The sequence below is a fragment of the Thermobia domestica genome, chromosome 9, assembly GCF_964235325.1.
Source record: "Thermobia domestica chromosome 9, izTheDome1.hap1.1, whole genome shotgun sequence".
Lineage (NCBI taxonomy): Eukaryota > Metazoa > Arthropoda > Insecta > Zygentoma > Lepismatidae > Thermobia > Thermobia domestica.
Window position 1 is genome coordinate 66,443,921 of NC_137462.1, and position 14,548 is coordinate 66,458,468.

A 14,548-nucleotide genomic window follows, 5' to 3' on the forward strand; every position below is an offset into this window, starting at 1 on the left:
GAAAACTTAATTGAAAAGTCCATGCTCACCCCTATAAATCGGAAACGGTAAGACAAATGTGAAAACAGGAAAGGATGTGTGGCATTATTTTCAAAGTACAACGATTAAAGTGAAAACGTCTTGTCCCAGAGTCCCCACATGGTCCCAGGTGGGGTCCAACTAAAACGTTTCAAATGGCAAGAGAGGTAAGACATCGTTTGAAAGCTGTTGTTAAGTGAAAGAAGACGGAGCGCATCTCGACTTTCTACGACAACCCTGTCCAAAATTGCGGTGGGTCAAAATGTAAACAAAAGCTTAATTGAAAATCTATTGCCACCTTGAATCCAAGAGGGCCGCTTCAAACCTATATCGAAAGGATAAGCGTACCAAACTGCTGATGCTACGAAAACAAATTTGGCATTAATGTTGATTAGTAAGTGACTAAAATATGCAAAATGTTCAAAAACGCAACATCCTGAGTTCAAAATGCCGCACTATGTATCGAACGCATATCCACCTCACAGCACTGGTGTTGGAGAAGCGAACGTTTATGGTTAATAGTAGATATCCATAAAATATCAAAGAGTATAATCTGTAATCCAATGTGGCTGCCAGCGTGAAAAATGAGTTTGTATATAAATATGTTATTTCTTGGAATACTGTGACCAAACCAACAAAGTTTGACGCAGCTCGATGTACTGAAATGACTTACACATGTTTGGTACTACTCGCCAATCTTGCAAATGATTTTTTTTTTGTATATTTGGTATTGCTTGAAGTATTGCGATCAAACCAACGAATGACATACAAATGTAACCATCACGAATACGTTACAATAGAGCCCCCGACTTACTGGTGCACCAAGTTCTTTCTGTATGAATTACGTATGACAAAATTAGAAAAATACCCGAAGGTATTCAACTTTTGTTTAGCAGCATGAGTAGGAAATCAGAGTTGTGTTTTCATCGCATATTCGTTATATTCAAGTAAATAATGTCCAGAGAACCGTGAGGAACGTGCATTAAGAACAAAATATATATGTGTTGTTACCGAATGAAATAATAGTTGAAGTGAATCGAAATTCAATTGTTCTTTAGTCTTCCTATTATTTCTAAATACATAATAGAGAAAAATAGAGATTTAGATTACTACTATGAATAACATAGGTTTGAAGCGGCCCTCTTGGATTCAAGGTGGCAATAGATTTTCAATCAAGCTTTTGTTTACATTTTGACTCACCGCAATTTTGGACAGGGTTATCGTAGAAAGTCGAGATGCACTCCGTCTTCTTTCACTTAACAACAGCTTTCAAACGATGTCCTACCTCTCTTGCCATTTGAAACTTTTTAGTTGGATCCCACCTGGGACCATGTGGGGACCCTGGGACAAGACGTTTTCACTTTAATTGTTGTACTTTGAAAATAATGCCACACATTCTTTCCTGTTTTCACATTTGTCTTACCGTTTCCGATTTATAGGGGTGAGCATGGACTTTTCAATTAAGTTTTCGTTTACACTTTGACACATCGCCATTTTGCACAGGGTTGTTGTAGAGAGTCGAGACTTGCTGCATTTTTTTTTTCATTTTACAACAGCTTTCAAATGATGTGTCACTTAACTCCCCTTGTCATTTGAAAATTTTGAGTTGGACCCCGTCTGGGACCCTGCGGGGGACCCTTGGACAAAGTTTTTACCCCAAAAATGTTTGTCGTTGAAAATGATGGGATACGTATTGTTCGAGTTTTCCATTTACCCAACTGTTTCCGAACAAATGACTCGGTTCAAACTATTCTGCCAGCTTTGTAGCTTCTATATTACAAAATATGTAGTAACTCACGACATTCCGCCCGGTGGCACGTATAACTTTGGGATTCGTCTAATTACAACATATCAAATGCAAACACAATTGTCTCGTTCGGATCTGAGCGGAGCCACTGCGTGACCCTTCCTTGTTAGATCGGATAAAAACTAAATGATCTTTTCTCTAATAAAATGAATTTAGGTACTTCGAATTTAAGCCTTTAAATCAACATAACCCACAATTTGTACGTTATTGCGATAGTTATTACAGTAAGAATCAAAAGTATCACGTTATCAGTTCATATGTGAATTCCCGTTGGAGGTTTTAGTTCTTTAAAGTTTCAGTGCTCCTTCAGACATTTTCAAATATTCACACTTCAACGAGAGGTGTCTTTCGCGAAAGAAGACCAAGGTTTCCTAACCTGCATTCAATCTATCTATCATTAGCAAAGGCATCACGGATACATTACTCTTCAATCTTCAGTATCTTCATTCAGCTTGAGGACATCAGTTTTCTACCTTCCTGTGCAAATGAAATGTACTTTAGCTTTCATCAAACTTTGAGTAGCACTGCATCTCTATAGTGTAGTAATCCTGGTATAGAACACTGTACTCGCTGACTGGTAATCTCAAAGTCCTCTGCATTTATACTCTTATATTAGTGTAATTTTCTTATCGATCTGTTTTCTTTTTAACATAGTTGTGATAAAGAAATTCAAACAATTTCCGAGGCGAAATGCACAGGTAGTATCTCCGTGTGCAATCTACTTGAAACTGCGACTTTTGTCTCTCAGAACAAAACCTTTATAACTCTTTTTTGTTGTTTTAATAGTACCGTTTCCTATATCCTTGTTGTTGTTTCTCGATGGTATGCAGGGGTTGGACAAAAAATCTAAAACGTTTGCAAAAGTATAAAAATCATACCTAGTATGGTGTGGGGCCTCCTTTTGCGTCCAAAACAGCTTGGATCCGACGTGGAATGGACGTATACAGATCCTGAATCGTGGTGTGTGGAATTTTGTACCATTGTTTCTCCAAAACATGCTCCATTTCCTTAAGGATGCTGGTGGAGGGTAATGAGACCGAACACTCCTTTCTAACTCAGACCACAATGGCTCAATGATGTTCAGATCTGGTGATTGTGGGACCCAGGGGAGGTGTGATAGCTCCTGGTCATGCTCCTAAACCATGATTTCACCGTTTTTGCAGCGTGACAGGGAGCAAAATCATCTTGGTAGATGCCATCACCATCAGGGAATAATATTTGGGCCATGGGTAGAACCTAGTCCCCCCAAAATAGCCTCATACGCCTTAGTATTCATCATTCCATGCAGGGCTATGATGGGATATGCAGAAAACCACGATATCACTGCCCATACTGTAACAGAACCACCCCCATGCTTTACAGTTGGGAGCAGACAGTCTGTATCATAGGCCTACGGCGGTGTTCTCCATACGTAAACACGACCGGTTGTTGGAAACAAAGTGAAGGTCGATTCATCGGGCCACATTACGTGTTTTCACTGCTCATGAGATCACGCCTTGTGGTCCTTGCACCACTGGATACGCCTCTTCGCATTTACTGCTGTGACGAGGGGTTTAGCGATAGGGGCCCTGCCACGAATTTTTATTTTATGAAGTTCCCGTCTCACTGTTTTCAATGAAACTGGGTTCTGTAGGTCGGAATTGAGTTCAGTCGTAACTTTCAATGCAGTGGTCTTCTTCTTAGCTGCTACAATCCGTTTTAATGCCCTCCGGTCCCTAACTGACAGGATTGTCTTTCGACTACTGTTGTGCTTTGCAGACGTCGTTTGCCCATGAATTGTGTATGCCCTCGTGACATTGGACACAGTGCCTTTCGATACCCCCACAATGTTCGCCACTGTTGCCACTGAAGCTCCAACCAGACAGGCACCGACGATCATGCCTCTTTGGAAGTCTGTTAGGTCGCCCATTTTACCGCACCACTTTCACACCACGACACTCACAGGTGAAAACTGGTTACTGCTGACAGAAGAGGAAGGTCCACATGACACATTGAAAACAAAAAAACAATCGGCAACCACAACACGTATTGTACAGTGGAGGGCCAAACTTTCTTGTCCTGTATAAAATGTATTTAGATTTTTTTGTCTACCAGTATCTTCACTATTTCGAGAAATCTATACGGTTATGCGGTACTGGAATTTATAGATTGACTTCTAGCGATCAAATAACACAAGTTGTTGAGTTTGAATTGCTTTTTGGATATTAAACGCAAATTAAGGCCAAATAAGCACATAGACAAAATTTAACCTTGATATTCTATTTAAATCAGCGAATTTCATTTTAATCTGGTTAAGTTATTTCTGTGCATATTTATTCTCTGAATCAAAGAAAAGGCCGCAGTGGCTCAGTGGTAGAGCCTTCACCTCTTGTGCATGGGGTCCTTGGTTCGATCCCAGCTCGCGCTCAGTGAGCTTTGTGATGGGCAAACACCGAATGCGTGGGATTTCTCAGAGATCTCCCGTTTCCTTCCACTTTCTTTATTCCACCATTCCATTCATTTCTCATCACCGTCTTTTTTAGCCTAGCTGGCATATTCGCGGGACATAAAACTTAAATATTTCATTTCATTTCTCGGACTAAAAGAGAGAAAATTATAAAAGTGCACACATACATTATATGAAGGATTGCATAACATGCTTACTTGGCTATGTCTGGTCTTTTGATTTTATTCCATTTTATTAGGGAAAAAACCTTTTTATAATTTGAGTATAAAATCAGGTGTAAAAGTGAGGGGGCACGCGGAGAACACCGTTCCGTCACTTCCAAAAATATCTATGGTATCTCTCCACTTCCTAAAACTTACAATGGGCAAAGATAGGCACGGGAGACGGCGTGACGTCATGCGTCACCCTACCTTTTCAGATCCATCTTTACCTCTGTACAAAGTACAGTTACAGGAAAACAATAAAAGGAAGAAAATATAAGAAATAAAGATTATGATCTATATATAAAGACTGTAACTCATCTCAGCTTCCAAAAACACTATTTATAACTTTTGTAATGCTCTCGATCTTATGTCATGTTTACAGATTCTATGAGGCCATGAATATTGAATCAGTTATATTAATTTGCTGAGTGTACTATAACTTTCCCTCATGTCAATCTGAAATTATCGGCCATTTTCGATCATTTTTAAATATCTCCCCCTTCCCTCTCCCCTACGTTGTACCGTCAAAGTGAAATGATAAAATCCATCCAAGACCGAGCCTCATCTATGTTGAAAATTTGATCGAGATCGGTCGGGTACTTCAAGAGTTATTAAATCACAAACGTAGTCACTTTTATTTTTATGTATATATAGATTATAAAATATATAATTTAAAACCCGGAATTTTGAGTCTGTGATATCTTTCTTTTAGCTCGTTTAGTCGATATGTTACGTCCTTTTCCCAGGTTATGTCTCCTCCTCAAACAATTATACTTAATATGCATTCCAGAGAACGTTTAAGTCAAGTAGAGGGTCGATTAGTTTATTTCACGTACATTTTGATAATAATAAAAACATCTTTATTTACTTACTGCAATTGGTTGGTCCGTCCTTAGTCCTTGGTTCACAGAAATAATTGACAGTAGACCATCTGGAAAAGCTATGGTGAACCGTGTAAGATAGTTGATTAGGTATATGTCCATCTGTGAAATTTCCTTCAAACATTATACCAACGAAACCATTCCAAACTATTTGTTTCTTGAACACAGAAAGCTTTTCCTGGAATTCTTCTTTATTCTTGCAAGGCAGTAGCTCTAAAAATATAATTTATAAATACATGTATATAATATAAATCAAGCTAATTAGAGTATTTAAAAAGAAAGTATGAAACTATAGACAGTTTGTATTTATGTCCATCGGTTCCTCTAAATACAGAAAATATGATATAATATTCGTAATTGTTGATACTGATTCACAGACACCTCAGCCATCGTACTGGAACAATCAAAAAGTGAGAATATGTGGCGTGTACGGCGTATACTTACATTTTTAGATAACGTAATCAGCATCATCAACAACATATTATTATTACTAGCAAACCCGCACGTCCTGCGCAAGCGCAGGACACTATTGTTGTCTGGATGATTGAATATAATACAAAATTTCCCCTCCCCTCCCCTAGATTCTACCGTCAAAATGAATACATACATATATGTGTCGGGTGGGGAGGATGGCGTGCTACAGTGAAATTTAGAGCTGTGTCGGTGGTAGTTCACTACCAGAAGGGCCACCCCTACCGAATTGGTCTAAATGGAGTAGCCAGACGAAGAGTGTTCTGGGAGAAGGCAGCAGTTCTCTAGTAGCCAAGTTGGCGGAAATCATAGTGATTGGTACGGCAACTTAGACATTAGTCCCAGGCGTGGTCAGAGTGACTTTAACGGCTGGGATACTGCGGGGTGGAAGGCAACGGAAAACCACCACTCTATTTTCCCTAGTTTGCTGGCAGCAAAAAGAGAACATATGAACAATGGTCTTTCGCAGGTCAAAATGTAGTTCCGGAGGTAAAATATCCCCCCATTCGGATCTCCGGGAGGGGGATGGCTTGGGAAGGACTATTGGACGAGAAAGTAATAATGGGGGGAAGACAAACAGAGAAAGAAAGACAAGGAAGAGCAAAAGGTTTAGGATAGGGACATGGAACGTACGTACTATGTTACAGGGAGGAAAATTAGAAAATCTTAAAGAAGAAATGAAACAAAATAATTTAGATTTGGTAGGAGTTTGTGAAGTTAGATGGGAAGGTAATGGGGTATTGAACAGCGAAGGATATAGAATGTTTTACTCAGATAATGAAAAGGGCGGTCATAATGGCGTAGGAATAATTCTTGGAAAGCGCTTAAAGGAGAAGGTAGTGAAAGTAGAATTTATTGATGATAGAGTTATGATGTTAAGACTTAAAGGGAAAACGAAGGATCTAGTGGTGATACAGACATATGCACCGACGACTTCGCATGCAAATGAAGAAGTAGAGGAAAATTATGAGAAAATAGAAGAAATTATAGATAGGGAGAAGAAGAATGCATGCATAATTCTAATGGGAAATTTCAATGCAGTTGTGGGAGAAAAACAGGAAGGTAGTATCGTAGGCAAATATGGTAGACAGGAAGGTAGGCACCAATAGACGGCGGAAGATATCAGATAGACTATGTTATGATTCAGGACAGGTATCGGAATAGCTTAAAGAACGCGAAGACCCTTCCCGGGGCTGATATTTTCTCTGATCATAATCTTGTGCTGGCCGAAGTAGATATTCAACTGAAAAATGTAGGCAGAAGAAAAGTAGGTAACAAAGTGTTGAATACTGAAAAGTTGAAAAACGAGGAAATAAGAAATCTTTTCGCTGAAAAAATCGAAGAAAAATGTTCAAACGAGGAAAGGATAGGCGCAGGTAGTAGCGCACGGTGGGAACATATTAAACGTTGCTTACAGCAGGCTGCAGAAGAAGCAGTAGGTTACCGCGAACACAAAACTGCTAAGAAACCATGGGTTACGGAGCAGATGTTGCAGAAAATGAGGGAGAGGAAGATGTGGAAACAGGTTGATACAGAAGAGGGCAGAAAGATGTACAGAAAATTAAATAATGAATTACGAAGAGAAACAGACAAAGCGAGGGAAGAGTTTTACAAAAGAAAATGCGAGGACATAGAAGAATTAGAAAGAGTTGGGAAATATGAGGAAATGTACAAGGAGGTGAAATCTATGGAATTTCGGAGGAAACAAGGGAGTATTATGATGGCAGTAGAAAATAAGAATGGGAAGATAGTCAGCGAGAGAAATGAGGTCATAGGAAGGTGGAAAGAATACGTTGAAGACTTATATGAGAGTAGGGATAGACCGTGTAGCCTAAATGTTGAAGTGGAAAATTAAGTAGGCGAGGATGATAAAGGATTTAGTATTCTTCGGGATGAGTTTGAAAAGGCTATATCCGAGATTAGGAATGGAAAGGCAACAGGAATAGATAACATACCAATTGAATTCATTAAAAATATAGGAGACAAGGGAAAGAAAGAATTGTGGCGACTATGCAATGAAATATATGAAACAGGAGAATGGCCAAGAGACTTTCTGAAAACTATCATGATACCGATGGCTAAGAAATCGAACCCAAAGAGATGTGAGGATTATAGAACTATTAGTCTCATATCTCATGCAGCTAAAATTCTGCTCCGAATACTGAACAGAAGGTTATATGGAAAAACAAATAAAGATGTTGAGGAAGAGCAGTTCGGGTTCAGAAGAGGCAAGGGCACAAGAGATGCTATTGGATTATTAAGGGTGATCGGTGAAAGGTTTATAGAAAAAGGGAAAGAGGTGTATGTTGTATTTATTGATCTAGAAAAGGCTTTTGACCGCGTGAATTGGGAATTGTTGTTGGGAGTTCTAACAAAGATAGGGTTGGAATGGAAAGATAGAAGACTCATAAGAAACTTATACATGAACCAACAAGTAAGTGTTAGGATAGGGGAAGAACTGACGGAAGAGAGTGCAATTGGAAGGGGAGTTCGACAAGGATGCTGCCTCTCGCCAACACTATTTAATGTCTATCTAGAAGAAATAGTGAAAAAGAGCCTACATGATGATGATGGCATTTCGGTAGGAGGTAGAATGATTAGATGTATAAGATTTGCAGACGATATGGCGCTTGTTGCAGAATCTGAAAAGAAAATCAATAAAATGTTAGAAAAAATGAGAAAGGGCTTTGAGGAATATGGGATGAAAATAAATGTTAGAAAGACAAAAGCCATGGTGATTGGAACGAAGGAGTCTGTGTCAAATATAAAAGTAGGAGGGGAGAAAATAGAACAAGTGAATAGTTTTCGATACCTGGGTAGTGTTCTTAGTAATGACATGAAATGCGAACGTGAAATAAAAGCAAGGATAGGAATGGCGAAAGAAGCCTTTAAAAGAAAGAAAAGTCTTTTTTGTGGGACCTTGAACAAAGAGTTGAGAAAAAGACTCATAAAATGCTTCGTGTGGAGTGTTGTACTGTATGGGGCGGAAACGTGGACATTACGTAAAGGTGACGAAAATCGACTGGAAGCCTTCGAAATGTGGGTGTGGAGAAGAATGGAAAGAATTAGTTGGGTCGAGCGGAAAACGAATGAGAGAGTGTTAGAAATGGTGGGTGAGAAAAGAACACTTTTAGATATTAGTAGGAAGAGGAAGAAAAACTGGTTGGGTCATTGCCTAAGAAGAGATTGTATCATGAGGGACGTCCTAGAGGGTATGGTGGCGGGAAAGAGAGGGAGGGGGCGAAAGAGACTACAATTAATGGATGATATTAAAACAGAAAGATCATACACGAAGACGAAAAGGTTAGCGGAGGACCGTGGAGCATGGAAGCTTCTCAGCTGCAGCAAGTGACCTGCCAATAAAGGCAGAATACCTACGATGATATATATATATATATATATATATATATATATATATATATATATATATATATATATATATAACTTCCCAGGCTCGAACATCATCTATGTTGAAAATTTGATCGAGATCGGTCAGGTGGTTCAAGAGTTATTAAGTTTTATTCATTTTTATATATCTCTCTCCTACCCTAAGTTCTACCGTCAAAGGAATGTAATAAAAATCACCCCAGGTCCGAACGTCATCTATGTTGATAATTTGATTAAGATCGGTTCGGTTATTTAAGCGCAATGAAGTCACAAAGAGTCACTTTGTCTCTCTTCCCCACTCTTCATTGTGCCGTCAAAGTAAAATGATGAAAACATCCCAGGTCCGAACCTTATCTATGTTGAAAGTTTGATCGAGATCGGTCGGGTGGTTCAAGAGTTATTCAGTTTTATTCATTTTCATATATTTACACTCCTCCCCTCCTCTCCCCTAAGAACTATCATCAAAGTGAAATAAAACAAAATCCCCAGGTTCGAACTTCATCTATGTTGAAAATTTGATCGAGATCGGTCAGGTGGTTCAAGAGTTATTCAGTTTTATTCATTTTCATATATTTACACTCCTCCCCTCCCCTCCCCTAAGTTCTATCATCAAAGTGAAATAAAATCCCCAGGTTCGAACTTCATCTATGTTGAAAATTTGATTGAGGTCAATCCGGTGATTCAAGAATTATTAACTCACGAACATGGCCACTTTTATTTTTATATTTATTGATTTTTGTATATCTCCCCTCCTCCCCAACCCCTACGTTTTTCCGTCAAAGTGAAATGGTAAAATCCATTCCAAGTACGAATGTCATCTATGTTGAAAATTTGATCGAAATTGGTCATTTGGTTCAAGAGTTATTAAGTTTTATTTATTTTTTATAATTACCCCTCCTCTTCCTCCCCTAAGTTCTACCGTCAAAGTGAACAGCTTAAAACACTCCCAGGCCAGAACTGCATTTACGTCAAAAATTTGATCGAGATCGGTCGGGTGGTTCAAGAGAGTAAGAGTCACAAACATAGTCACTTTCAATTTCGATCTGAAGTTTTTTGTTCACAGATACCATTCTTAATATACAGATATGGCTAAAAGAAACGAACGTACATATATTGCTCAATTATCTAATAAGCATAATGTAATTAGGAAGGACATAAATTTGTCTGTAGAAAACAAATCTAAACGAGGTGGGTATATTCAGTGATGCTAACCTGAGACGTTATAAAATCCCATTTCGAGAGGCAGAAATTTCCAATTTGCTCTTAAATTTCCCACGGTATGCTAAAAACATGAACAGTGAAATTAGTGTATATCACTTATTTTCTTCAATATATGGGTGTATTATTCAAAACTTCCGGTCGTTTACGTTTATCAAACAATTTATGGACAAGTATTTTCGTTAATTGAAAGAGACAATTTAAAATACTGATGAAAATAAGCACGTTTGTTTGTGAGTTTGGTATTTCCATCAGGCTTTTGTGCCATAATATCCTACTGAATGTAACAAAACCAAGGATGGAAAATGAAATGGTTCTTGTGTAAACGCTCCGAACCGGTTCCTGAAGCGGTTCTGAGTTGTAACTGTTGTTCAGGAACCATTCTGCTTTTTTTTTTTTTTTTTTTTTTTTTCGGGAAGTGGTTTTCGAACAGGTTTTTGGATATTAAAGGCAGAGAGAAGCGGTTCTTGAACTGGTTCTGAGACCTCAAGAAAATGCAGAACCGTGTTCTGAGATGTTAGGAAAAAGGTCGGACCGGTTCTGAGTTTCGGTTGTTGTTCAAGAACCGGTTCACGAACCGTTTTCATACGAAGTGGCTCTCGGCCCAACTTTTGAGAGTTAAGACAGGAGCGTTTTTTGTACCGGTTATGATATGGTAGAAAAATGTCAAACCGGTTCTGACAGCGGTTCTTACATATTTGTGAAATATATATCGAAAAAGAATATGAGTCCAGTGATACTGATACTAGATTTCGGTACCGTATGTATATATTTTTATATATTGAATGTATTTCTTTAATATTCCACTGAATGTAATTTGTCGTATATTGATATTATGCATCTGAAAATCAATTTTTTGCTTTATTACATTTTCCTTCTTTATTTCCCTTTTTTTATTTTTGTACTATATATTCATATATTACCTCGACATCATCTTAGAGCTTTATCGCAAATTTACCTTTCTCAAGTTACTGTACTTTCCTTTTTCGATAGTATTATGAATCTAATATTTGATTATTATTTCATCTATTTTCCGCTAATCTTAGTTTGTTCTATTCTATAACATTAATTTTATATTATCACATATAACAATATATAGTTAATTAATGTACGTGTTTTAATTACATCCATGGGGGCGCGGTGGCTGAGTAGTAGAGCGTTCACCTCCGGTGCTTGGGTTCCCTGGTTCGATCCCAACTCGCGCCGTGTGGACTTTGTGGTGGACAAATACCGTGCTCGTGGGTTTGCTCGGGGTTCTCTCGTTTCCTCCCACTTTCTTCATTCCACCATTTCATTCATTTCTCATCATCACCGTCTCCTTTAGCCTAACCGGCATAACCATGGGACGTAAAAAAATTGAACCATTATATTATCCCATTGCACACAAATATATATATTTATTTGTATGTAAACGTAAGTTGTACGCCTTCTTTAACTGAAGTTATATGGTCGACTGAGGGAATTATTAAGAAACTAAATAATGGAATAAATAAATAAATCAGCCCATCATTGTCTACAGAGGAAACAACATCTAGTTGAAAAAGCAACGCAAGGTAGCATTGACTCTGATTACCTCTGATGACAAGCATGTTTGAAAAATATGTGCGGTCAATTGATCAACCTGTTCGATGAAACAAATATCGTGACAGATTTTGCCACCCTGTGCAAATGCATATGTTCAACATATGGCAGAGCCGGCCCTGTTTTATATATATTTTTGTAAATGATGCCAGATTGTCAAATAACCTTTCTGCACTAATTTAAAGACCTGCATGCTACCTTCATTAATTTAATAACTTATTATAACTGTATTCATGTTTACAGCTCATGAATCATGTACTAAAAACACATTATTCTATCAGGAACGACAATGAAATAAATTGGTAGATAGAGCATTTTATATATTCAATTGCAGTTTAAATACGTTTGAATGCGACTTATACTTCTATTTGTACTTGTGTAGTTTATATTCTTATCTAGTGCCGATGTTATAAGGGATGTACTACATAAAGTAGGATCCAATAAACCCACAGTTTCGGTTTCCTACCATCTCATAGTCGAACCCTGAACTGAAGTATAGTATAAAGGGGGCATTGTCTTTTTAGACAATATAGCATACCCAGCTGAAGGTTTATATTGTAAAGATTGTATTAATAAAAGAAATTGTACAGGGTGTCCATAAAGTCTGAGTACATGGAAAAAGCACATTTTAGTCAATTTAATATTAATAAATAATATTTTCAACATGATGTCCGTGATGTTCAATGCATAATTTGGTCCGCTTTGCAAGATTAAGGTGAACTCGATGGCATAGGTTTGAATTGCCGTCGATTTCAGCACACTGATTGATAATGCGTTCTGTCAGGTGGTTTAAATTTCTAATCTTCATCGAATAAATTTTTTCTTTCAGCATACACTAGAAAAAGAAATCAAGAAGAGAAAGGTCTGGCGAACGAGAAGACCACTCCATATGACCTTTTCTCACAATTTACTGAGGAAAATTGTCATTCAATCCATCTCTAATAGCTGCAGCAAAATGGGCAGAGGCCCAATTATGCTGAAACCAGTCTGGAAGTCCCTCACTCAAACGCTCAATTTGAGACATCAATTTGTCTCTCAGCATATAAGTCTAACCCATAACATGTTCGTGAAAGAGGAAAGGTCCTAGCACATCAGCATTCCACAAACTAAACCACACCATCACTATTTGGTAGCCCTGCTGTTTGGATTGACTCATCCAATGTGGCTTGCCTTGAGACCAGTATCAAAGATTTTGTCTGTTTACTTCACCATTGACATAAAACACAGCTTCATCACTGAACAACGCACAGTCTTTAGTAAAATTGATAGTTTCTTCCAATTTATCTGCAAAACATTCACTTCTGCATGCGTCTATCGGTGTCATCGGTGTATCGGATTTTGTGGATGGTTGACCTTGGAACACCCAATTCCGTGAATGTCCGACGAATCAATTTCTTTGGCATAAACCTTAGTCAAGACAGGCTCTTTCATTTCGTGTGAAGTCTTTTGTCGTCCGGAACCGGATTTGTCCAACCCACTGCCTGTTTCTTTAAACTTGGTAATTAATTTCCCGACGGCAGTAAAACAAATAAGTTGACGATGGGTGTCGAAGGTTAAATTCTTCCGTAATTTTGCGATACGACATCCTCGTCCACTTAAAAAGTACCAAGTCGACTCGTTCTTCTTTAGACAGACCCATCATTCAATCTGGAAAAACAAATACAAATTATTATAATTTCCTATGTACGCAGACTTTATGAACACACTGTATTTCATTATACAAGTGCAATTTTAGAACTCAATATACCTACAAAGTATAAGTAAATATTGAGCTCTCTTTGGTTATATGATTATAGTACGCGTCTTTGATGCAGGCAACCAGCATTCGATTCTCGCTGGAAGCTCACGTGATTCAGATTCTACGTTAATATGTAGGTCAATGTCTCATTTAGCCTTGCTCTTGAAGAGGACACTAAACTATTCCAATTTAATATTAGAACTACTAAATATTAAAAAATAAGGACTTACCAAGATGATGTGAAGTTGGTCATCAAATCCGTCTTATATTTTCGCTTATTTCTAACACGTTACTTCCAGGTATACTTTCAGGGGTTCCCAGGGTCCAATCTATCACCCAGAGGGCTAAGATAAATTAATATTAGATATACATGATGGGCGCAAAATAACTCCCTTTTATATTTTTCCTTCCTAAAATATTGTACGTATAAACTCACTTTTTGCACATGTGTAGTATATTATATACTGTAAGGTTCTACGTGTTTTCGCACCACATTGGATGTAACCACGTGTTTTTACGACACGTGATTGATGTAAACTCTTATTAGATAACATCAATGAAGAAGAACGTCATCCACCATCGCCAACGGTCGGCAAATGACGGAAATCAAAGAAGGTAGCCAACATTTTAGAATAAAAGAGGAGAGCATACCACAGAAGACATCAATGTCACCCGGTTGATCAAAGCACAAACACTCTTAAACGCCTTGTCATTGAGAGGCACCCATCCTATACGCCCTGAGACTCATGGTCATTGGGCTCCTCAAAACTTCACCAATAAATCTCCGAAGATTAGAGG

The 14,548-nt window shown here is 38.1% G+C and overlaps 1 protein-coding gene across 1 annotated transcript in view; it reads right to left on the reverse strand.

Moving 5' to 3' along the window:
- LOC145694711 (phospholipid-transporting ATPase ABCA3-like) overlaps positions 1 to 14,548 on the reverse strand; it is a 147,661-nt gene that overhangs the window by 96,611 nt on the left and 36,502 nt on the right. Inside the window, exon 3 of the mRNA XM_081771240.1 lies at positions 5,347 to 5,568. Within this exon, the coding sequence (XP_081627366.1) occupies positions 5,347 to 5,568 (222 nt within the window). The remainder of the gene's footprint in view (positions 1 to 5,346; positions 5,569 to 14,548) is intronic.